The sequence below is a fragment of the Chiloscyllium plagiosum genome, chromosome 22, assembly GCF_004010195.1.
Source record: "Chiloscyllium plagiosum isolate BGI_BamShark_2017 chromosome 22, ASM401019v2, whole genome shotgun sequence".
Lineage (NCBI taxonomy): Eukaryota > Metazoa > Chordata > Chondrichthyes > Orectolobiformes > Hemiscylliidae > Chiloscyllium > Chiloscyllium plagiosum.
Genome location: NC_057731.1, coordinates 51,599,432 through 51,626,405, shown reverse-complemented (window position 1 = coordinate 51,626,405; position 26,974 = coordinate 51,599,432). Strand labels below are relative to the sequence as shown.

Below are 26,974 nucleotides of genomic sequence, written 5' to 3'. Positions count from 1 at the left end.
CTATTTTCTATGTTTCTATTTCACTAGCTGTAAGGCACTTTAGTGCATCATTGGCTCATGAAAGACAATGTACTTTTTTTTCCACAGAGATTTATCTTTTTAACCCATTTACTCTTTAACAATTCTGACCAGTTTACTTAACGTGACCCTCACTTGACTAACATCAGCAAAAACTCCTGCCATCCCTTTGACAGTGACAATGAGAGAACCTTAAGTGTCTGTTATTGGTGGTTCGAATTGGTTGATCGAAAGGTTCTATCTAAACGTAGAGGAGAAGTAGAAAGCTCTCCAAAAGTATTGGCAATGTTCTACTCTCCATCAATGCCTTAAATATTCAATTGATAGGTAATTTATCTAATGGTCGTGAGACATTGTTGACACAGAATTGTTGCTGCTTTCCCCAAACCAGCAACGTTTTTTATTTATGCAGTTACAGGATGTTAGGGTAAAGCTGTTTCCACACGTGAAAGGATTGAGAATGAGAGGGAACAGATTTAAAGCAATTGGCAAAATAAAAAGCAATGGTGACATGAGGAAAATCTTTTTCATACAGAGTGTGATTGGGATCTGTCATGTGCTGCTGGGAAGTGATGTGTTCAATTGAAAGAATTCAAACTTGAAGCAGATTCTTATCTATGAAGGAAAACACGCAGGGCCGAAGAGATGTGTTGGAATGGCAGTAAGTGAATTGCATGTTTGGAGAACTGTTGCGGATATGATGGGCTGAATGGCCTCCTTCTGCATTGGAATTATTATGCGGCATGGATTTCATTTTACAAGGTTAGCATTTATTGCCCGTCCTTAATTGAAGACGCAGCACTTCATGAAGTAATTGATTTTCTGGCATATTTTCAGGTATTTTGAATTGGTCCAGAAATGGTTTTGACTAGATGACTTAAACAATTTTCAGGCCTACAGCAGAAGAGAAAGGAAATGGGGTAATTGCTCTTTCAAAGAACTAACCCAGGCACGATGGATTAATAGTTTAAAAATGTGTTGCTGGAAAAGCACAGCAGGTCAGGCAGCATAAAAGGAGCAGGAGAATCGACGTTTCGGGCATAAGCCCTTCTTCAGGAATGAACATCCACGATGGATCAACAGCCTCATTCTGTGCTCTATGAATCTATAGACGAACAAAAATATGTTGGGAATCTGTAATATAAACAAAAATTGCAGTTTGTAAACAAAACCATTAGCTTCTGAAAAATCTGAAAGCTGGGTCGATGTTAAAATGTTTCGCAGATAACGACTTGCATTCGTGTAGCAACTTTAACAACAATTTTTATTTATATAGCACCTTTAATGCAATGAAACATCCCAGATGCAGCATTAAAATGAATTATGGAGCCACCCGTAGGAGTACCAAGGATGACCAAGGAAGCTTGGTCAAACAGGTAGGTTTCAAGATAAGTCATAAAAGTGGAGAACCATAGATAGGGTCTCAACAGGTAATTGCATGGCAACATACGGCTCATTCTGACCTCCTGCATTGTGCCAGTCAGTCTCCCGAATTGTCAGGGTGGGCATCGTCCTGGCAAGACTACGCAATGGAAATTCAACACCTGCACTTATCACTGAGGCTGCAACTGGAGAAATCTCCCACCTCCGGCATTGGATGATCAGCTGCAGACCCAACCTGCACCAGAGAGAAAAAAATATAGCAAGTTGGGAATTGAATGGGAAACCTGCTGAATTTTGTCGTCGGGAAATAACGTTATATGCATCGAGCATTGGCGGCGCTGCACGATATCGAAAGTGGAAATGACAGCAAATCTTCATCTGTGCGTGGAGAAAGAACGTGCATGGTAGAGGCAGCGACGGAAAGAGCTATTAAATAATGCAGAGCTGTCCCTGGGATTGCAAAATGCAGAAAGGCTGGTGCAATGGAAAGCAATAGCACGAATCGCCTCTTTCTTTCAAAAGCTGCTTTTTTTTTGTAGAAAAACAAGGCACAAGCGTCCGCTCCCCACCCTGCGCGGGCGCGAGCATCCCCGTTGGCAGGCGCGTGCACCCACCTCCAGGGCGGGGCGAGGGTAGACCGACAGGTCTGGCTGACCAATCGTCAGGCGGGAAAGTTTTAAACGGGGGAGGCGGGGTCAGGGATCCAGCCAATGGAGGGTGGGGTAGGGGGCGGGACTCCGAGGGCTGGATGCTGATGAGGGGGGGTAGAGAGGGAGAGGGTGTCGGAACTCTCCCTGGAGCCGGGAGAGGCTGCTAGGACAGTCCGGCTGTGAGGAGCGATACAGCGGGGAGGCGATGAGCAAGATCCCCCTCAGGATGGCTCTTTTACTGCTTCAGGTCTTCCCTGTCAAGTTGGCCGGCGTGGAAGCCCAGGTAAGCGAAAACAAAGCGCTGGCCTTTTAAATGTGTTTCCATTTAAAAAAAATAACACACACGAAAGAGAAACCCGTCGTTACATTGTAACCATTTCAGGCCTTGGCTACATCGCAATTTGTTACATTTGTATTCCTCACGGGCGTCAGTGCGGTCTTTCCAGTTGATATCTAATAGATTAATCAGATTTTTGTTTTGTTTTAACATGTATGATCTGAGTTTTCCTTCAGTACTTTTTAAATGGCCTGGCTGGTTAACATGTTTTAACTGAAGCTCGCATCATTTCAATTTTGAGCTGTCAATTGTTTTTCCCCAACCTCCTTTTTTTTTTCTTAAAATATATATTTCGTTCTTAAGTGTAGATTGGTCTTTTCAAGTTTGCTTTCGTTTTTAAAGGGATCTGTTTGGGCCAGGGGGGGTGCAGGGAGGATGTCTAACTCTTAGGTTCTCAGATGACCCAGGCTCTGCCCCCAGCCCTAGTCTCCAGGGTCTTACCGGTGGGATGTGACAGTACATCTCCAGAGGCAATGTGCGCTGGGCAGGAACTATATTGAGTCTCCTGCCCGTTTTGGTGGAAGATCTGGGAAATCCCCTAACTTCTCTCCTTCAGTGAACGTCCACACACCATTAAAGTTGTTTCGCTTGTGGGAGCTTACTGTGTGCCGACTAGTGCTGCATTTTTCTCAGCATGGGTTATTGTGCTTTAAAAAAATAAATCACCACATTGATATACTTGAACTGATTTTGAGAGGAGTCAGACCTATTCCACCATTTAATTAGATCGTGCTGAACTGATTGCAACCTTAACTCCACATTCCTTCCTGCTTTTGATGATCCTTGATGTGAGCTGGTGAGATGGAGAGTAAGACTGCAGACAGTTGGCACAAGCTCAATGGATGGGGTTGCCAGTTTTAGTAAAAATGTGAAGTGTCCTATTCTACCTACGGAGAGTATTGCGTCATAGAGATGTATGCACAGAAACAGACCTTTCACTCCAACTTATCCATGCCGACCAGATATTCTACATTAATCTAGTCCCATTTGCCAGCACTTGGCCCATATCCCTTAAACCCTTCCTATTCATATATCCATCTAGATGCCTTTTAAATGTTGTAATTGTACCAGCCTCCTCCACCTTTCTGACAGCTCATTACATATATGCACCACAGGTCCCTTTTGAATACTTCCCCTCTCACCTTAAATATATGCCCTGTAGTTTTGGACTCCCCCAACCCCAGGGAAAAGACCTTGGCTATTCACCCTACCCATGCCCATGATTTTAGAAACCTCTATAAAGTCACCCCTTAGACTCTGCCTTTCCACTTTATAATTTGAGAATTGCACTTGGAGGAATTTCTAAAGCAACCACTTTAAGGCACATCCTAAACTGAGTCTTTTAAAAATGTTGACTATCAAAGACTATGTGAGAAGGGAAGATTTTAATGTGTATTAACTTAGTTTTCCTTTCACCCACCTGGTGGGTGATATGGCAACTGTGAGCCAAAGATGCTTCGTGCAGTTGTGCTAATTTGAATGGCTATAAGGATTAATGATTGATATTAGATATCAATGGAGAATAACTTGTTACCTGCCTATAGTGGGGATTTGAATAATGATACCTGACCTTTACTGGGTGGATTTCAGATGATTGTGAAGAATGACAGTAAGACTTTGGTGTTTTAATTATCACTTAAGCTACATGAAATGACAACCCTGCAACCCTTTGTGTCTTTTGTAATACTTGTTTCACACCTGAATGACAATATAATGTTTTTCCTTGTTTTGCTGGGACCTTAAAGCTGTGTACAGTTGTTGAGATTGAATGTTCCTCCACAAAAATGTTAGATGACAATTCTCAATGATCTGAGGAACAGAGCATGGGATGGAGAATAGAGTAAAGTGGAGAGCTCTATTTGGAAAGCTAGTACATGTAATGGACTAAATGGCAGCTTTCTCTAAGATATTTTCCATGGCTGCTAACGATATTGAAAGTTTGAATTATGCAACAGTTGACTGAGATACTATGCTTGGAAATCTCTCTTAGAAAATAACAGTTTTGGATATATGAATATTTTGAGATGTGTCAAGTTAAATGAATGGGAGGAACATGGGACTTTGGATTTATGATTCCAAAGGGAATATCCATAAGGTTTTGTACCTATATATGAGACTGCCATTGGGGGTATCATCAACCCGTGCCATTTTTCAGCAGACAATGGAGAACATTTTACAAGGTCTACCCCAGGTCGCCATTTATCTGGATGATATGCTAATAACAGGAAAAGCCAACAAAGAGCATTTAGAACTTGAACATAATCCTTAGCTGTTTCTCCAAAGCAAACATATGCCTTTTAAAAGGGAAAATTGTGTGTTCCAGGCACTCTAAGTGACCTACATGGGCTACAGAGTCAACAAGACTGGGTTACACCCTGTGGAAGATAAAGGGAGCATGATCAAAGATGCCCTGGCTCCCATGCCTGTACCAGGGCTTAGGTCTTTCCTTGAATTAGTGAACTATTGCAGAAAGTTCACATGTAACCTGGTCTCCATCATGGTGCCCCTTTTATATCTGTTTTAAAAAAAAATGGTCAGCCTTGGAAATGGTCTCATAGCCAAAACGTAACCTTAACAGAAGTGAAGAAGCAGCTGTCACCACTAAGGTATGATCCCAAGTGAGGTCTGGTGCTGACGCGCAATGCTTCCCCGTACAGTATCGGGACGGTGTTGGCTGACAGATGGCTCAATGGAGAGGAACGCCCAATAGCATATGCTTCCTGGATTTGGCTGATGCAGAACATGGTTACACCCAGATAGAGAAGGAAGATTTGGCAGTCACCTTTTGTGTGAGATAGTTCCATCAATACCTTTTACAGATGAAAATTTATAATAGTAACAAACCACAAACCTCTGCTGCGGCTATTCAGAGGACAAGACAGCACAGCCTATACCTTCAGGTCAAATTCAGCACTAGTCGCTCATTCTCATTCTAATTCTTGAGCCACCTCCACCTCACAGATACACCACCAGTGGTACTGCCGCTGGAAGATTCTGTTCTGGTTTTAAATTTTCTGGATACCCCTCCAGTCACTGCTGACAATATCTGACTGTGGACGCCACAAGATCTGATCCTGACAAAACTAAAACACTTGCTGATGTTTGGGATAACAAAAGGGCCATCACAACCAGGACTGAAACCTTTCTGCAGCCGGCGAGACAAGGTCACTGTAGAGGATGGCATACTATTGTGGGAAGCAAGAGTGATTGTCCTGAGGAAAGATCGCTGCCAGATATTGGCTGAACTCCAGGGGCTTCCAAAATGAAGATGTTGGTGAGAAGTTAAATCTGGTGGCTAGGATTGGATGCAGTCATAGCTACATTGGTGGGGCAGTGCCCAGAGTGCCAACGAGGACAAAAATGACCATCAGCAGCTCCTGCACATTTGTCAGAATGGCTGGGTAAACTGTGGACTCAGTTACACATCAACTATGCAAGCTCTTTTATGGGCAAAAGTGGATATTGCAGATGCTGGAGATCAGAGTCTAGATTAGAGTGGTGCTGGAAAAGCACAGCAGGTCAGGGTATCCACAATGAATGTGGTTGGACATGCATGGAGTCCATTTGTCAAACACAGAGACGATGATAGAAAAGCTGCACGCCTTGTTTGCAATACACAGGCTCCCAGAAGTGTTGCTTATAGATAATGGGTCATCGTTTACCAGCAGGGAATCTCTATTTCCTAAAGCTGAATGGCATTTGGCATAAAAAGACAGCTCTGTACCACCCATGTCCAATGATCTGGCAGAAAGAGCAGTACAAACATTGAAGGCAGGCTTAAAGAAGTTCCCTACAGCTTCACTCAAAATCAAATAGAAACTTGGACAGTTTGATAATCAGACCATGCCTCATGAAACTACAGGGATAGCTCCAGCTAAGGTGCTATAATGGTGAGAAAACTCCACACCACATCAAATCTGATCTTCCTGGACCTAGGGTAGTTGCCGGGTGAAATAGCATCAGGAACGGCAATGCTGGACACAAGATTCCGCTAAGCGATAGAGAGAGTTTGCTTCAGGGAAAGGGGTTTGGTATAGAAACCCTGGAAATGCCCTGCATGCGTACAATGGGAGGTTGACGAGAGCTCATGTCCCATGACGTACAAAATTCGGGTGGGTGAGGCGTCCTGAATAAGCACGTGGACCACGTGAAACCTGAAAACTCTCAAATGGAACAGGAGCAAAACATACCCGTTTCCTCAGAAAGGCTATTGGAACCAGAGAGTCCTCCCCCTCCGTCTAGTGTCAGAGAAACTGGAATCTGTGATAGACATCGTGAATGTCTCTGCCTTAACACCGTTACTGCCTGAAGAAAAGGATGAGTTTCTTCAAGACACTCCAAGAATGAGAGGCAAGCTACTGTCTGGTACCCATCACCCATATCGGCGGCTGAGTCTGAGGAACTGGATCCAATGTGAAAAACACCCTAGGAGAGGCTACAAGAAAAAGAACAGGCTGACATCCCTGGATTTAGAGGGGCAGGGTAATCATGATCGTAACAAGGTCAGTCGTGTGGCTCTTGCAGATTGAGTTCCCTGATTGGACTAGCCCCAATCAGGGATCCCAGGCTGACCAATTTATAAACAGGAGTGTCTGAGGTTCTATTCACTCAAGCTGGACCAGTGTCAAGTGCTATGTACATGTAAACAAAGGGTGCATGGGTGATGGGATACCAGCCTCTGTGGCATCTTTGACAAAGACGTATTTCTGCATGTGTTGCTGTTTATCAACATGTATTAATAACACTCATACACTAACTAATGGGAAGAGTAAAGCAGTTGACTTTGTCTGGCATGCTTCCTAGTCACCATCTCTGCTTCTCTTCCTGGTTCCTATCTGAGGCTGAATCAGACTGCTTACAAACTTGATAATCAGTTGAGCTCCAGATATACAAGTATGCTTAATTAGATTAGATTACTTAGTGTGGAAACAAGCCCTTCGGCCCAACAAGTCCACACCGACCCGCTGATGCGCAACCCAGCCAGACCCATTCCCATATATTTACCCCTTCACCTAACACTACTGGCAATTTTAGCATGGCCAATTCACCTAACCTGCACATTTTTGGACTGTGGGAGGAAACCGGAGCACCCGGATGCTGTCATTAAGACCACCCTCTTTTCAACTCCATGATATTATCTGACTCCACCCTTGCCTCTGCTCACATGTTGAAGCCTCCTGCATGTCTTTGTTACCTCCTAGACTTGATTATCAAATGCATTCCTTGATGGCTTTCCATGTTCTTGATTCCATTAACTTCTATTTGTCTAAAAGTCTGTCTCTGTCCCAGTTTGCACCAAATCCTGATTTCCTTATGTCAACTTTGTATTAATTTACGTACGCTAGCTCTTGGTTTTTCAAATCTCTTTCTAGCCTCACTTGTCCTCCCTTTAGTTCTATAATGTACTTCAGCCCCACAAACACTTGCAAAACCTGCTCTCTGCTAATTATGGCTTCTTGCATGTTTCCATTTATTGATAGCACAACTGCCAATTCTGGAACAATTACCTGGGCCTCAAACTCTGACATTTTTTTCTTCTGTTTCTTTCCAGCTCGTTTTCCCCCCCTTTTAAAGGCCTGTCTCTTTTTGATCAAAGGTTTTGATCACCTGACCTAATAGCTCCTTACAAAAACTGAAATTGCTGGAGAAACTCGGCAAGTCGGCAACATCCGTGGAGAGAAATTCCTCTCAGATGCTGTCAGACCTGCTGCGTTTCTCCAGTATCAGCTTTTTGTTAGTTTCAGATCTCGGTCAACTGCAGATTTTTGTTTTATTTTGTTCCAATTTCTCCTTGTGTAGCACAATGTCATGCTTTTGGTTTAGAATGCTCCTGGGGATGTTTAACGACCTGAGTAGTACTTCATGAACAAAAACAGAAATTGCTGGGAAAACTCAGCAAGTCGGGCAGCATCCGAGGAGTGAAAACAGAGTTAATGTGTCGGATTCAGTGACTCTTTTTTCAGAACTCTCCTTTCAGTACTTTATAAAACATTTGTTAGCCAGTAAAACATATGCAAAGCCACAGAATGTCTGGAAAATAGAACATAATTCATTTTCAGGAAGGAAAGCAAGAAAACTTGAATTTATACAACACCTGGCATGAGTATCCATTGCCAAAAGCGCTCTGCAGCTAATTTAATGCAGATACTGTCATAATGCACAGAGCATGTTCCTGCAAATAGTAATAATGACAATAACCAGGCATTCTGTTTCTGTAATGTTGAGTTGAGGGATAACTATTGATTGAAGAGAACCCCACGACCTGTCACAATGGTGGCATGGGACCTTATGTCCAACCGTGAAGGCTGATGGTGCTTTGGTGGCAACACTTCAGTACTGCATGTGCGTTTTGTGTTCACATCCTGGATTGAGACTAAAGGCCACAACTTTCTGACTGGAAGCTGGTATTGTCCCAACTGGGCCTTGTCAGCTACTTTGATCTGTTTTGTTACAGTATGCAAAATCTATAAAGCTATTTGATACAGCAGTGAAAATATCGGCACATGGTATTGAAATGAGCCAGGCATCTAATGGGAAGGCTGTTGGGTAAACAATACGAGAAAGACAGCTTTTCACTTACTTTGCATCACTTACAATGTCAGGATATCTCTCAGATACTGATTATTTTCACATCATAAGGAATCACCAAAGGCCATTTTGCTTACTGTAAAAGCTTGTAGCCGGTGCTGAGAGATATGCTCAATGTAAGATTGGCCAAAGGACCACTTTAGTACCTTTAGTACCTGTGTACATATACAACAATGTTCACCTGGGCCAAGGGTTTGACTTTTGATCTTCATATTACATTGGTGGCATGGGCTTAGACTTAATGGTGCAGTATCAAGGATCACAGAAGCAATAGGGAATCTGGTTTAACCTAGTAGTTTAACATCCTAGTAAGGATGTTTCTCTTCATAGGAGAGTCCAGGACCTGAGGGCATAGACATAGAATAAAAGCTGCCAATTTAAGACTGAGATGAGGTGGAATTTCTTCAGAGAGTTGAGTGTCTGTGGAATTCCTTGCCCCAGAGAGCTGTGGGGGTGGAGTCCATATGTATATTTAATGCTGAAATATTTTTGACCAGTCGGGGAATTAGGTTATGGGGAAAAGGCAGGAACTGGGTGTGAGAAATGTCAGATCAGCCATGATCATGTTGAGTGGCGGAGTAAGCTCAAGGGGCCAAATGGTCTACTCATGTTCCTATTTCTTGTGGCCTTAAGTGATCATAGAATCTCTACAATGTGGAAGCTGGCCACTCGGCCCATTGTGTTCACATTGACCCTCCAAAGAGCATCCCACTGGGAACTCCCAGGGCTACAGCTGTCATTGTCAAAGCCCGGAAGTCTAGTATCAGCCGCAAATGACCCAAAAGTACAAAGTTCTGTCCATACAATGTCTATGTTCTCACTGCTCTCGTTTATAATAACAAAGCATGGAGGACCCATGCAAGCCAGAAAAAAGATGATGAGCTTCCACCTCTGCTGCCTCAAGGGAATATTGAGCTTGTCTTGACAGGACAGGGCACTGAATATGCGAGTAGACCAGCATGCAATGATTCCCAGTGTGTAAACCCTTAATTCAGTGGTGACACCACTGGTTGAGGAGACTAGACAGCTGCATTCTCAAAGACTTGCTGTATTACAATAGATTTCTTGATAATGTGGGGTACATTAGGTACAATGTCAATACTGTACACACTATTGAAATTTAACCAGACAGTCCAAGGACTTTTAACTTCTCATCACATATCTAACATTGCTGTTGGATTGGTGTTCCAGTCATAAATACAAGCAAATTAGGTTGGTTGAAACTCTTACATATTGATCGAAGTGCCTTCAGGGTTACAAGTGACATCTGGAGAATGGAAATTAATCTCCAGAGCTATAATTTGAATAAAATAAAACCTGCATGAGCTCAGCAATTTCTGATTGGAGAACTTTATTTAAGGTTTAACTACTGTTTGGCTCCTATTTACTGGAGAACAAGATATCCTTGTTTGCCAATTCTCTTCCTTTTTTTCCACCTCCTGTCACCACTCAGAAATAGATCAGTGAGATTATGTCTGTCCTGTTCTCCTGCTCCTAACTTTCTCTCCTCTCTTGAATTTGCTGATTCATATTGGTGCAGAATTCTGTGGGCACTGGCAGCCCTCCAGAATGTTGTTAACAAGGTAGGCATTCTTCATACCTGGAGTGTCAATGAAAATACTTTAGACTTGGCATACTGCTGAGCCTAATACTGAACTCCTGTTATTACACATTTCCTGAAGCAGGTGAAACTTGAACCCAGTTCTCCTAGCTCAGAGGTAGGGACAGTACTACTGTCACAAAAGCTCTAAACTATTTTGTTTAAGTGCTCCTTCATGATTTGTTCTAATTGGCTTTTTAAAATACATGTATAATTCTGAAGTTTTGAGACAGAGATGTGTTTTCTATCTATGACGGATACATTCCAAACTAATCTTGTTTGCAGAGATGAATGCTAAATCTCCACATTTCATTGAAGATTTTAAACAGTTTTCTTTCAAAGGATGCTACCCTGGCCCTTCACAATGGTAGAGGTTCCAGGTTGAAAGGTGCTGTTGTGCGTCATGTATATGACCTTGATGTTAGTTTGTGTTGATATGGGGTGAGTTAAGATTTTAGCTGGTGGATAGAAATGGATTGCTTTATCCTGGATGGTGTTGAGATCCTTGAGTGTTTAGAACTTCATTTATCCGGGCATGTCTGGGGATTTGGGAAGTGAATTACACGCTGCAGACTACACAACCTCTCTCCAGCGTTTGTAGCCACAGTATATCCATGGCTGATTCAGTTCAGTTTTTGGTCAATGATAAGTTCTAGGATCTTCATAGTGGGAGATTCAATGATGGTGATGCCATTGAATGCCAAGAAAAGATGGTTATATTTTCTCTTGTTGGAGATTGTCATTGCTTGACGTTTGGGTGGTGCAGTCAAACATAAACATGATCCAGGCTACCTGAGAGCAATGCACTGAATTAGAATTAAAATCCCTACAGACCATTTAGCCCAACAAGTCCACACCAACCCTTAGAGTATCCCACTCAGACCCATTTCACTACACTATTTCCCCTAACTAATGCACCTAGCCTACACGCCCCTGAACACCAGGTGATTTAGCATGACCAATCCACCTAACCTGCACATCTTTGGACTGTGGGAGGAAACCCACACAGACACGGGGAGAATGTGCAAACACCACACAGTCACCCGAAGCTGGAATCAAACACGGGTCCCTGGTGCTGTGAGGCAGCAGTGCTAACCAGTGAGCCACCATGCCGCCCCACTGATCTAAGGTTATTCACCAATGCCTTCTATCCAATCCTATCTGGTTTCTTAACTGCATCTTCTGCAATCAGGAGAGTGGAAATGTTGTGTAGGAATATGGCTTGTGAATCAGAGAGCAAAGCAAACTGACTCCCACCATTATATGACACTGCACCTCCTCCCTTTTAACAAAAGGAAAGTATACATATCGGCCACTTGTTCATAATGTGTTAATAAATCAAATTGTGTTTTTACATGGGATTCTAGAACTCTCGGTTCCTGATAGCAGTATTCTGCAATTCCAGCTGTGTCTGTGTCCAAAAGAAACCAATTGCCTTTTCTAGTTTTGTTTCTGCATGGATATTTTACAAGAATTTGAATTCATCTCCTGTGATTCCCACCTATCACCCCCTTTCCCACACCCCAATCCATTCCCCACACATTTCAAACCACTACCCCAAGAAAACAAAATACCACAGGCTTTAGTCATGTGTAGTTGGAACACCCTTCAATTAAATGTTCTTGAAAGAGTGATTGGTTAGATATGAAATTGTTCTGTTTGTAACACTTCAGGCTTGTTTTCTTGTATCCAGTGAATATGGTGCGTGTTACATGTTATCTAAAGTTAAACTATTCAAGTCCAACAATGGAGACTTTGTGTACTGTACATCTCTTGGACTGCTCCTTGATAAGTGGCTCTATCTTTAAACGTCAGCTTGAAAATAAGATATTGAAACACTTAAAAAATACATTCACTGTAACAAACTGCTCTGTTGTTGTGATGCACTCATTTTGTTGCTGATGGAGCGATATTGGATCGAGATTTTAACTTGACCCTCCAGGTGTACATGTCATTTTGTCAGGCACATTGTGTAACAGGCAACCGGTCAACATACAGATGAGAGAGCCCATTATTTAATGGGTTGATACTTTTGGATTCTGTTTGGTGCTGTTCATTCAGCTGTCCCTTCATATCATCTGTCCCTAACAACAGCTGTGTTCTTCTATCCCAATACTGGGAAATATATGCACAGCAGGGATGTGAACTCCCAGTAATCAGATTTGCAGTATATATACCCTGACTGTAGTTTACTCCTCTCCTAGTATTGTGGGGTCACTGACTAGTCACTGATGTGGATCAGATTTCATTACATGTTTCTTTAGCAGGATTGCACTTGAGATGGCTATAATTTCAAAAAGTCTATTTTTTCAAACATGAATTTCACAGAATCTCAATTTCTCCAGTACAAAGAAGGCCATAAAACCCATTGTGTCTGCACTGGCTCTCCAAATGAGCATTTCAATTAATGCCATTCTTCTGCCTTCTCGCCATAACATTGTTCCTTTTTAAGTAAATAGCTAATTCCATTTCTGAATCCTATAATGAACCTGACTCCACCCCGTTCTCCAGCAGTGCATTTAAGACCCCAGTAGGAAAAAATCTTGTTACAATTGTGTACGACTTTGGTAGGACAGTACCTAAAGTACACATTCCTGACATAGGGCTTATGCCTGAAATGTCAATTTTTCTGCTCCTCGGATGCTGCCTGACCGGCTGTGCTTTTCCACCGCCACACTCTTGATTCTTATCTCCAGCATCTTGCAGTCCTCACTTTTTCTCCTAAAATACAGTAAGCAATTTTGGTCTCTGCATCTAAGGAAGCATATACTTGCCTTGATGATGGCACAGATTTTCATTAGATTGGTTCCTGGGATCAAGGGATTGCTTCAGTGTGTAACTTTCTGATCTGCATTCTCTGGAGTTTGGAAGGATGAGGGGCAATCTCATTTAAGTTCCTTCAGAGTCATGTTAAACACCTGAGATTGGAACACAGGGTAACTGATCGATCATTTAGGGCTGAGATGAGAACCTGTTTTTTTGTTTATCTAAGGTTGTAACTATTTGGGATTGTCTAATGCGAAGGTTTGTGGATGCTGCTTCATTGAAAGTCTTTAAAAAATAAAATGCTAAATTTTTGGTGCCTTTAGAGTTCAAGGGATACGTGAAACAGTTGAAAAAATGGAGTTGAGGGAGACAATCAGTCAAAATAACATTGTGAATGGCAGAGCAAGCTGAAAGGGCCGTGCAGTTTAATCTTTTGCTTATGTTTTGAGGGATATGGGCCGGGTGCTGGCAGGTGGGACTAGATTGGGTTGGGATATCTGGTCGGCATGGACAGGTTGGACCGAAGGGTCTGTTTCCATGCTGTACATTTCAATGACTCTATGTCCTTTATGATGTGTTCCTTTAAACAAGGATATCAGTCCTTGATTTTAGTCTTTAGAAAAGTATTTTTTATACATTTTCGGGGAGTTAATGAACACGCTGTAACCTGAAAGTGGTGTAGAAAGTTTTGTGGTTGCCTGAATCTAAGTCTGTAAAACCACTCTCCTCGGGGAGTTGCAGTTTAGCTGAATCCTACCTGCTCCTGTCATCCCATTCATGTCTCTTCTGGTCAGAACCACTGGTTAACAACCACAAGCAAAACCCTGCAGTGAGAGCTGTTCTTTGCAAAGAACTCCCCTTACCCCTCACATTCTTCCCCGCAATTAATAATAGGTTCCAGTATGGTTTTAAAAGATTTTGCATGTTTGCTGCTCCTCTGTACAACTCCTTGAGATCATGCCCTTTGTTTCCCCTTGTGGGAGAGTCTAGAACCAATCTTTCCACATCTACTCTGTCAAGCCCTCTAACAATCTTTGTTTCAATAAGGTTACCTCCCATTCTTATCAATTCCAACAAATGCAGACCCAATCTACTCAATCTGTCCTCTTAAGACAGGTTCTTCCATACCTGATGGATCAGCCTAATGGATCTTCCCTGAACTGTTTCCAATACTAGTATATCTTCCCTTAGATAAAAGGTCCAAAACTATTCACAGCTGTGGTCTGAGTAGTGCCCTATATAGTTATAACAAAACTTTCCATGATTTATACTCCATTCCTTTGAAATAAAGGGCAGCATTTACCTTTCCTATTACCCACTGAACTTGGTTGCTAGTTTTGAGAGTCATGGACAAGGACTCCCAAATGCTACTACATCATAGTTTTCTGCATTCATTCTCCATTTAAAGAATGTTCAACTCATCAACTTCCTGCCAAGGGCTTCACCTCACATTTTAAACATTATGTTCTACCTGTCAAGTCCTTTCCATTTGCTTACTCTGTCTGTACAACTGTACAGTGTCATCCTCACCACTTGCCTTTCCATCTATTTTGTCATCTGCTAACTTGGCAACAGTTCATTCACTTTCCTGATTCAAGTCATTTAATATATTGTAAGTAATTGTGACCTCACTATTGATCCCTGTGGGACACTACTAGTTACAGGTTGCCATCCTGAAAATGCCTCTCTTACCCCAACTCTGTCTTAGCCAATCCTGTATCCATGCTAATGTACTACCTCTGACACCATAGGCTCTTATTTTATTTGGTAGTCAAATATGTGGTAACCCATCAAAGCCTTCTGAAAATCCAAATATATTCCTTTGTATGTCTTGTTATTTTTTGAAGGAACTGTTTGACAATTTTTTGTTTAAAGTTTTTTTTTCAATGCTGAAAATCTGAAATAAAAACAGAAATTGCTGGAGAAACTCAGGTCTGGCAGCACCTGTGGAGACAAAAACCGAGTCAATGTTTCCGGTCCAGTGACCCTTATCTGAACATGATGTCAGTTCTAAACAAGGTTATGAGATTTGTGATATCCAGCTGAGAAGATGTCATGTCTGACAGTGCAGCAGCACTGTTTCAGAATTGCACATCCAGATTATATGCCCAAATACCTAAAATGCAAGAGGATTTCTGTGCCATGAGTTGGAGAGAAATGTGACACTTGTTTAATTGCTTCAAAGCACACTTGAAGTACAAGTTTTTCACTTTGTTGTTCCTTTCTATGTGGCTTGCTTGATTTACATTTTAAGCATTTTTTATGGTGTACCAGAATGTTTCGTACAGGAAACTGTGAGGTACAAAATGTCTTGTTCTCAAAATGCATGAACGCAGTGAAACTGTAAGTCAGTTGTCTTCCCCAATGCAAGGCTCAGGTTTTGTTTTGTTGCGTAGTGATAAAGTACCTACAGCCCTGGTGGTTCTGCATTTTCTCTGATATGTTTTGCTCTCACCTTGTTTAATTGCCAATACCCCTGCCCCTACACACACAAGTACGCACACCTTCCAAAATTACTAGGAAATGCCACAATCATTTTGAGTTGTTGACATTGTCAATTGTAAAGCTTCCCAATAAACTAAAGATGAAAGTGAAATGACATTTGTAATGATGTTTATCAAAACCAGGCAATTGCAAAGATGAAAGTTACTGAGAATGTGAAATAATTGAGGGGGAAATGCATAGATGGAAGTGGTAGAAGTAGTTTTTAAATTTTACTGCAGGACCACCATGGTGGGTGGGTGTATCTTACAGGGCAGATTTTCTTTAGTATTTGTACTTTACCATCATAGCCAAGAGAATGCTTCCTGATCATGCAACTCCCCTTTGAACCAAAACCTATAGACATTTTTGAAAATGATCCCTGCTAATAATAATATCAGAACAAGTCAGATCGGGCTTGATTGGATGAGTGTTTAAATTTTTGCTAACTGTTTACCATGATGGCCAGTCACTGAACATATTCACAAGAGTCTGCCAATGTATCTTTTTATTAGAAGAACATCAATGTTTATTACATGCAAAAGGGGGTGCATTCACATCCTGAAATACAGGAACTATTTGATATTTGTCATAAAATTGTTCCAGAAACCCTTTTTCTCCCAACAGCGACATTTAAAGATACTGAAACCTCAGTGAAGCTCATTCCTATCTCTTTAAAGCTTCTTGTTCAGATGGGCAAGTAACGGAATTAACTCAATGCTATTTTCTTTAATTCCCTTTCCTGTGACCATTAAATTGCTAATGCAGCTCACTTATTGTTTAACAGGGGTTCTTTAAATTCACATCTTCTGCAGCCTTTTGCTCATGAGATATTCTTCTAAGTAACTGGGAACAATTTCCCCTGCACTGACTGCTTTGGTGACTTGTATAACAGTATTCCTGCTGTTACTGACCCCCTCTTTGTGAATGTAGATACTGCTTATGGATTAATGTGACTTTTGTTTTACCAGACTACTAGGCAACAGTTTTTTCCCTCTCTCCTACTTTTTGTTAATTAATGCACTGAATTATTCACCTCCATAGGTTTTAAGGATCTAATTTAAATGCATGGAACTGAAATAAATCTCCAGACAACCCAACTCCACTCTTAGAATAAATAGAACATTGAACAATACAGCGCAGAGCAGGCCCTTCGGCCCTCGATGTTGCACCGACCTGTGAACTACTCTCAGCTCGTCCCCCTACACTATCCCATCATCATCCATATGCTTATCCAAGGATTGTTTAAATTTCTCTAATAATACAAGAATCTCTCCTGGATGCACCTTTAAACATTCCACCCTGTTTAATCTTTCACACAAAGGCAATCCCAGTTAATGTGAGTGAAGTTGAAATTACTTACACCTTGATCTGGTGGGTGTCAGCACATCCATTGTCCTTGAGGCTCCTCACCATGAGGTCCTCCTTATGTACTGTATTATTCTTTCATTTAGACTTGTACATGACAAGTTCTCGAATCCAGAGGGTGATTATTCAGAATGGAGGCCTTCTCCCCAATGGTATAAATCTTGAATTAAACTAAACCCACATGCTCTTCTTGTTAATACAGAAATATAAATCAAATCATCATTCCTATGTTTCAGAACTCAAACTGTCAGCTAATAATGCATTCTGAAACTTTTTCACACTTTGCAAATGAGAAGACTAGGAATTATTCTTCAAAAATGTTTTATTGCACCAGATACCACATTCAGTGTTTACCATACAGTCCTGCTTATGCTTTACACATAATACAATCAGTTCTTCGTGCAGCCTTTCAAGGCCAGACTAAAATGGAGAAGGGGATTTATTTGTAAACAAGATAATTAGAGAAGTGATGCTCATAGTGAGCAACCAAAGAATTGTGCGATATTCAGAACTAGAAGCATCTACAGTCTTTGCACTTCTTTTCAGCAGCTTTTTCTGAATTTATTCATTCACGGGACGAGGGCATCGCTGGCTGGGCCAGCAGGTATTGCCTATCCCTAATAAACCAGAGGGCAGTTAAGAGTCAACCACATTGATTTTGGTCTGGAGTCACATATAGGTCAGATCATGTCAGGTTGGCAATTTTCTTCTCTAAAGGACATTAGTGAACCAGACGGTTTTTTCTGACAATTAACAATGGATTCATGGTCATTATTAAACTCTGAATTCCAGATTTTTATTGAATTCAAATTCCACCATTTTTCAATTGAGGGATTTGAATCCAGGCCCCCGGAATATACCTGTCTCTCTGGATTAACAGCCCAGTGATAATACCACAGGGCCTGCTTTTTGACTCGGCTTTAAAAGGATGTTGAATGACATCAATACCAAGTTGCTATTAGCTTCCTTTTTGAGGCTTGGGCTGTGTGAAGGAGGGGAATGAGGCTGTTCAATTTTGTTGCCTTTATTTTTGTACTAGAGTAGATTAATTTGATCTCACAAACACTTTGCAATAAAGCAATTGATATATGAACCATTTCTACCAGTAAATAATATGTAACAATCTCTGCTCAGCTGTTGGTTGATGAAAAGTCAGGTATCAAAAAACAAAGGTTCATGTGATGGCACAATCATTCAAAATGAAATATTTAATCTGTTAAACTTGCACATTTTTGAAAGTGGCATGATTTCAGATTTGCAAGTAAAATGGTCCATCTGATCTTAGAGGCTCTGCAATTGTGTTCAGACATTATGTTAATAGAGTGTCTTGAAATGCCAAATGATGTCCAATCTTCTGTTGCCAGCATCCTAACTTGCACTAAGTCCCATAACTGTGATTAAAAGCAAAGTTGCCATAGTCCCAGAGAGCTGTTCTCTCATTACAGAGAGAGAGGTGGTGGTTTAACCTGACGGTCACCATGCTTCAGATGAGAGGTGAAGTTGAGAAGGACCTTCATAGTGTCCTCTGCTGGAATGGGAATTTAACCCACGTTGTTGGTGTCGCTCTGCATTGCAAACCAACCATCCAGCCAACTGAGCTAACCAACACTGATTATACCCGTGCTCGTTGTGTACCAGTGTTGGTCAACCTGAGATGAACTTGATAGATTGGTGTGCGGATGGGACATCCTCTTTTCCCAGGACCAGCTGAAAAGACCACGGCACCCAGGGCATGTCCAGCTTGATCCCAGACTGTCAGCTAGGTCAGTGCATACTGTGCCATCTGGAGGAATGCACAGGTCTTTGGCGTAGAAGTTCAGTGTCCCACTCCACTCTGCCAGAGACAGAAAAAACTGCAGTCAGCAAGCCAGGCAGCATCAGGAGGTGGGGAAGTTGACATTAATCCTTCTTCAGTAACTCCACTCTGCCATCATGAGTGCAGCCATCTTGATCAGATGGGCCAATGGGCTGAGAAGTGGCAGATGGAGTTTAGTCTAGATAAACATGAGTTGCTGCATTTTGGGAAAGCAAATCTTAGCAGGACTTAATGGTAAAGTCCTCTGGAGTGTTGCTGAACAAAGAGACCTTGGAGTGCAGGTTCTCTGGATTAATAGACCATCGCCCCCTCTGCAAAATGCAAAGAGGGAATGCAAGGCAAAGCAGGGATGTTATGAGCTTCCAGGTAGGCTTGGACTGAATGCTATGGCAGCAAATAGAGAGACCAGCAAAAGAACCTGGTTGAGTCCACGAGTGTAGATTAGAATATTTACAGTGTGGAAACAGGCCCTTTGGCCCAAGAAACCCACACCGACCCTCCGAAGAGCAACCCACTCAGACCCATTCCCCTACATTTACTCCTTCACCTCTAACACTATGGGCAATTTAGCATGGCGAATTTACCTAACCTGCACATTTTTTGGACTTTGGGAGGAAACTGGAGCACTCGGAGGAAACCCACACAGACACGGTGTCTCTGAGTGTATAGTGTCCTTGCTGCAGCATTACAATGAGTGTTGTCAGTGCAACATTGAAGTGCAGAAGTGTACTGTAAATGGACCAGAAATGTACTGTGAGGTTTCTTGGATATTGGCATCTGACATGTGTCAATGTACATGGAGATAGGTGAATGTGGCTGGTGCCCATGTAGCATGTGCAGAGATTTTGGGATCCATTGTCCAACATGGAGGTGCTCGAAGCCAACAGTGAGCTGAATCTGCCGGGTACTTGCTCTGACTTCTATCTAAAGAATTCTGTATCGATCTTGGTGCATTTGGTAAGGAGGTAGACTGAATATTTAATAAAGCTAGTAGGCAAACTATGGCGTTTGTCAAGGTATAATTCCCCCTTAATTGGCAACTCCCTGCTACTGAGTCAGAATCTTGCTTTACTGATCGACAGTTGCATAGAAGTTGTAGTGAGTTGCTCCTGACGTCGAATAAGTGTTGCTGGAATTTTCACACGATTATGCTACAAGTTTGGCCATAACACTCATCGCTCAAATCTCTATTTTTTAAAAAAAATTGTGCTCTCTTTTTTTTTCTCTCTCCATCGCTCCTCCAGCAAAACCCTCCTTCCTCCTCCCTAGGGCCCCACCCAAACTTGATTACTGTTTGTACATTTCACCAGCTGACTCATTCACACATAATTATCCTAGTCTTCCAGAACTTTGAGCTGAATTTCCAGAAAATAATTTTACAATGATGTTATCCTGGCTTGTTCTCAGGTACTAATTTGACTGCAGTGAAATGTGGTTTTTGGCTGACTGCACACAAGATATTCACACAAGAGCCAGGGATTGACCAATGCTTAATAAAAAGGACAAGCCTGTGATTCCAAGTTCAGGAGTCTGGCTTTGGTAGGTATTTCATTGTTGCTCTAGAAGTTGCATACTTGACGTTAATAAAATTGTAGGCGAAAGTGGGTACTGCAGATGCTGAAGGTTAGAGTCAAAATCAGAGCGGTGCTGGAAATGAACAGCAAGTCAGGCAGCATCCGAAGAGTAGGAAAATCGACGTTTCGGGCAAAAGCCCTTCATCAGGAATGAGGCTGGGAGCGTCGGGGGTGGAGAGATAAATGGGAGGGAGTGGGGCTGTGGTAAGGCAGCTGGGAGTGCAATAGCTGGATGGAGAAAGGGATAAAGGTGATAGGTTGGAGAGGAGGATGGAGCGGATAGGTGGGAAGGAGGATTGACAGATGGGACAGGTCAGGAGGATGGTGCTGAGCTGGAAGTTTGGAACTGGGGTAAGATGAAGGTGCGGGGGAAGGGGAAATGAGGAAACTGGTGAAGTCCACATTGATGCCATGGGGCTGAAGGGTCCCGAGGCGGAAGATGAGGTGTTCCTCCTCCAGGCGCCGGATGGTGAGGGAGTGGCGATGGAGGAGGCCCAGGACCTGCATGTTCTTGGCAGAGTGAGAGGGAGAGCTGAAGTATTCGGCCACGGAGTGGTGGGGTTGTATCAGAACAGCTAAGTAAGGAATGATATGCATTGCTACAATTTTTTAAATTTCGAAAGTCTTGCATTTATATAGCACCTTCCAGAAATTGTGGGTGCCTCCAAAACACGCAGCTGATGAAATACTTTTTAAGAATAAAGAGAATAGGCTTGGCAGAGACAGAAGCAGAGTATTGTTTGAGGTTTCTTGTCACAATTGAGAAACAGCGTCCACAAATAATGGAATTTAATCAAGAGCTGGGGTGCAGTGGAAGAATAAACATGAAGTTTTTCAGTCAGTTGGAAGGCAATTAAATGAATGGCATTAACTCTATCATCACATGCCATCCAAAAAGGAGCCAAATAACCTATTTCTGCCCCCCCCTCTCTTCTAAAAGGGAACAGTGGTTATGATTTGAAATTGAGTCCAGAAGGCTGTGAAGTCCCTAATCAAAAGTTATTTATAAAGTATGGTTCACTGTGCTGTTGTAATAAAGGAAACAAAGTAGACAATGTTTCATATGCTAAGCTTCCACAACCAGCAATATGCTGACCAGATAATCTGTTGTAGTGACGTTATTCGAGAGAGAAATGATGAGCAGGACAAAAGAAACTCGACTAAAAATGATTACAAAACAGAAGGTGGCTATTTGACCCTACTTGTTTTTTTTTATGCCAGCTGCTTGCGAAAGCAACCATTCCACATGACCTTTTGCTTTTCCTTTCATGTACTTGCCTGATTTTAGTGTTGCAGTTAGCAAAAATTTCTTAAGCATTCTATTTTCCATGATTCCTCATGCCCATCCCTCCCAAACGTGCCAACTTCTACTGAGAAGCATTCTCAAGTGGCATAAAATGGGGCCATAAATGCTGAGCTGAACCATTCGATCTTGGTCATTTGTTGGATAGCTGTTGATGCAGCGCTTCATTTTGGAGGAGATGGTGCTGAGGAAGGGTCACTCATCCTACAACATTAACTTTGATTTCTCCCTACAGGTACTGCCAAACCTGGTGAGTCTTTACAACAATTTCTGTCTTTGTCCCTGATTTACAGCATCTGCAGTTCCTTTGGTTTTCATTTTGGAGAGTACGGTTGGATATATGGCCACTTCTGTCCAATATTTACACAAGTTGATTTCCCAAACAGGAACAGAGGAATGGCAGTGAGTTTTGTTTTTTCGGTGGTGGTGGTGGTTTCCTTGTGCCTCACTCCCAATCCTTGATGTTAAATCTAATCATATTATTGCCTCAGCTTCCTGTTTGCAGAAGAAATGAGTGCAGATTGGGAATCAAATCGATAATGCTTTATCAAGAAAAACTCAAAGAATGCAGATGCTAGAAATCAGAAACACAAATAGAAATTGTTGGGGAAACTCATCAGGTCTGGCAGCATCTGTGGAGAGAAAGCAGTGTTAATGTTTCAAGTCAGTGACCCTTCAGAACCGATTTCAGAACAATGACCCTTTGACGTCTGGCTTGATTAGATTAGATTAGATTACTTACAGTGTGGAAACAGGCCCTTCGGCCCAACAAGTCCACACCGCCCCGCTGAAGGGCAACCCACCCGTACCCCTACATTTACCCCTTACCTAACACTACGGGCAATTTAGCATGGCCAATTCACCTGACCTGTACATCTTTGGACTGTGGGAAGAAACCGGGGAGAACGTGCAAACTCCACACAGATCTAACCAAACATTACATTCTACATGTCATTTAAGCTTTTTACCCCTTTTCATTAATTCATGTTTGGATTCCTGTACTTGAATTTTTAAAAAATATTTACAAATGTATCTAAAGAAGACCCTTGAGCATATTGGTTTTTAATTGTATATCCTCCAGGTCAATATGAAGCAGGTTTCTTTACTGTTGCACGAAAACAAAATTGTTCAATAAGTCAAAGAAATTTCAATTTTCAAATCAAATTATTGAAAATCATCATCTTGTTCCCTTTGCAGATTAGTGTGGAAGCCAAATGAGTATTCTGATTTCTTGCTGCCTCAGGAGGAAAATATTTGATTGCCTGCAGAAAATTTGAATGCAGCTCCTAAGCTGAGCAGATGTATCGTGACATATTGAGGTTACTTATATTGTTATGTTAGAAATGCTGTGTTTTTGTTTCATTTCTTAGAACCTTTCCTATGTTACCAGTAATCCAACTCTGGGGTCAAGGCTTTTGAAATAAGTGGAATGAAAAATAAACTGGGCACTGCCTCGAAAATGATCGGTTCCAAGAAATTCACGATTTATGTTTCGAAGCTAGATGCTTTTTTTCACTAATCTCTACTCAAAACGTTTTATTTTTGATTCCTTCAAAGCTGCTGCATATACAAACATAAGGATATGGAGCAAGTAGTCCATTTGAACCATTGATCTAATTGTAATCTCATCTATGTTTCCAGCTAGCTTTGGCAACATTACTTCCCCCTTCCACACCAAGAATCCATCTATCTGTCTGCCTTTTTTTTTAAAATTCAAATGTTCAGCTTCCATTGCCTTTTCATGGAGAGATTTTCAAAAACTTGCAACACTCTGAGGGAAGAAAAGAACCGTCTCATCTCTGTTTTAAATGGACAACGCCTTTTCATATTTTATGAGTGACCTCTCGTTCTACATCCTCTCAAAGAGGAACCAGTGGCTCAGTGGTTAGCACTGCTGCCTCATATTGCCAGGGACTCTAGTTCGGTTCCAGCGCCAGATCACTGTGCAATTTCCACCAGGTGCACTGGTTCCCTCCCACAGTCCAAAGATGTGTGGATTAGGTGGATTGGCCAGGCTAAATTGTCCTGTCGTGTCCACGGAAATGCAAACTAGGTGGGTTAGCCATGGTAAGTCAAATAGGCAAAAGTGGGTACTGCAGATGCTGGAGATTAGAGTCAAGATTAGAGTGGTGCTGGAAAACCACAGCAAGTCAGGCAGCATCTGAAGAGCAGGAAAATTGATTTTTCAGACAGGAGCTCCTCATCAGGAACGAGGCTAGAAGCCTCGGGGGGAGAGATAAATGGGAGGGGATGGGGCTGGGGAGAAGGTAGTTGAGAGTGCAATAGGTGGATGGAGGAACGGGTAAAGGTGATGGGTCAGAGAGGAGGGTGGGGTGGATAGGTGGGGAGGAAGATTGACAGGTCATGAGGATGGTGCTGAGCTGGGGTTTAGAACTGGGGTAAGGTTGGGGGAGAGGAAATGAGGAAACTGGTGATGTCCACATTGATGCCCTGGAGTTGAAGGGCCCTGGAAGATGAGGTGTTCTTCCTCAGACCTCCTCCCACTCTGCTGAGGACATGCAGGTCTTGGGCCTCCTCCACCGCCACTCCCTCACCACCTGAGGCCTGGAGGAAGAACGCCTCATCTTCCGCCTCGGAACACTTCAACCCCAGGGCATCAATGTGGACATCACCAGTTTCCTCATTTCCCCTCCCCCCACCTTACCCCTGTTCCAAATTTCAGTTCAGCACTGTCCTCCTGACATGTCCTACCTGCCAATCTCCCTTCCCACCTATCTGTTCCACCCTCCTCTCCGACCTATCACCTTTTACCCCTTCCTCCATCCACCTATTGCACTCTCAATTACCTTCTCCCCCCCCACCCCTCCCCTCTCATTTATCTCTCCACCCCCGAGGCATCCAGCCTCATTCCTGATGAAGGGCTCCTGCCTGAAACGTCAATTTTCCTGCTCCTCAGATGCTATCTGACCTGCTGTACTTTTCCAGCACCACTCTAATCTAGCCATGGTAAGCGTTGGGCTACAGGGAATAAGCTGGGAGTTGGGTCTGTGTGGAATTATGTTCAGAGGGTCAGTGCAGACTCTGTGGGCTAAATGTCCTTTTCCACATGTAGGGATTCTATGTTTCTATCCAGGTCCCTTGTGTATATTTTTAAATAAATATTTCAGTATGTCCACTGTTCTCTGCTGTGATTTAAAACTGTAGTTCCTTTTTAACATGTGCTTGCAATTTGAATTTTCCATTATATCCTTCTAACCTTCTGCCCGTATTTTTTTTTCTACCCTTGTCAAATGAATTATCTCGTTGTGGTATATAATTTCTGCTTCAAGATCTATCTTTAAGATTCCATTATTGGTCTGAATTAAACATGCATTGGTCATTTCATTCAATAAGAGAAAAATGAGATTACATTTCAGTGGCACCTTTTGGAATTCTCATGCTGTCATTTAATGTTAAATACACTTGAAGTGCAATCAGTGATGCAGTGTAGACAAGAGCAAAGCAACTTTAAGTCTTGTTCCAATCTCCTCCAACAACTATATGATAACCAGAAGACCTGTTTTAAGGATGGTGGTTTAGTGATAACTTTTGATCAGCGCACCTGGAAAATTTCTGAGGTGATTTTGGAAGTCACTTTAACATTTTAATTGATGTTTCCAACATTGATTTTTGTTCCATAAATTTTAAAAACAGTTTTCAATGTTGTAGTCATCAGTTTCTTAGCAATACTTTTATCCCAAATTTGCCATGAATCATTTTTAAAAATAATGATACCATTCTTTCTTTGACACTGGCTGACAGCTTTCACTGGAGCCACTCCTTAAAGGTGTCTATGTAAAAATTATTATAAACAAGTGATCTCATTTAGGAGTCTCAGACACCTTTGCCACTACCTGTTTCTGTTATCCAAACTTAGAGGTTAAATTGACACATTGCATTTTTAAACTCCAGTTTAAGTGCTAACCTGTACTTGTTTACGAAGATTGATAGACACTTGGTTTACGTGTCATTGTTTTAACTTGTCTCCAGTGACATTGCTCACAGAGAAAGAGGAAGTGATGTTAAAAATTTAAGAGTATTATGAGTAGAAAACCACAAAACATTCTCTGTCAAATGTAGGATTTATTGGTCTTTCGTCTAGAATTTTAGCAGAATGAAATATCACTCTTGAAAATATCCTGATAAGCTGTCCATGTGTTTAAAAACTGGCTGGAGCATAAATACAAATTTTGTCAAACTCTCGGCCTTTGTAGCATAGAATATGAAAGCCTAATTGGGAACTGTTTCTACTGAGCTTAAAAAGACATATTTGCCACTATTTTATACTAATTGAGGAATAAGTATTCTTAATTCCTGGAAATCTGCCTGTTTAATTTCAGCATCTATCATTGGTAGTTAGTTATTTCCTACAGTTTTGTTCGATGACAATGTACTTGATCAGAATTCAGGTTAATTGTAACATTCTCCTGCAGTCCTGCTGTAAACAATGGCATGTTTAAATGACAGCCTTTCTAAAGTATTTTTTCCTCTAAATCTGGAAATCCTTAATTTTTTTTGGCACAAGGAGTGGGTTTCCAATGATGTACATCAAATAAATATCCATGATATTTTGCCTCATTTAATCGATTTCATCACTTCATTCCCTCCCTCGCAGGCCACTCGTATCAACCTCATACCATTATTTTCATCCCTCCCCTCCTATTCCTTCAGCTAGGTGGCTTTGTTTTTGATTCTGGATTAGAGTGGTGCTGGAAAAGCACAACAGTTCAGGCAGCATCTGAGGAGCAGGAAAATCAACGTTTCGGGCAAAAGCCCTTCATCAGGAATAGAGGCAGAGTGCCTGCAGGGTGGAGAGATAAATGAGAGGATGTGGGGGTGGGGAGAAAGTAGCATAGAGTACTATAGGTGAATGGGGGAGGGGATGGAGGTGATATGTCAGAGAGGAGGGTGGAGTGGATAGGTGAAGTCCACTGCCAGTTTCCTCATTTTCCCCTTTTCCCCCCCACCTCACCCCAGTTCCAAACTCATTTATCTCTCCACCCTGCAGGCACTCTGCCTCCATTCCTGATGAAGGGCTTTTGCCCGAAACGTCGATTTTCCTGCTCCTTGGATGCTGCCTAAACTCCCTG

The 26,974-nt window shown here is 42.0% G+C and overlaps 1 protein-coding gene across 4 annotated transcripts in view; it reads left to right on the top strand.

Moving 5' to 3' along the window:
• The first annotated feature begins 2,157 nt into the window (after positions 1–2,157).
• wbp1la (WW domain binding protein 1-like a) overlaps positions 2,158–26,974 on the top strand; it is a 120,197-nt gene continuing 95,380 nt past the window's right edge. Inside the window, exons 1-2 of one of the 4 annotated variants that reach the window (XM_043713051.1) lie at positions 2,261–2,334; positions 22,178–22,286. In XM_043713051.1, the coding sequence (XP_043568986.1) occupies positions 22,281–22,286 (6 nt within the window). In that variant the 5' untranslated portion in view covers positions 2,261–2,334; positions 22,178–22,280. Of the gene's footprint in view, positions 2,335–20,434; positions 20,547–22,177; positions 22,287–26,974 lie in introns of those variants that run through there. The other 3 variants (XM_043713044.1, XM_043713046.1, XM_043713048.1) reach the window with 3 other exon arrangements.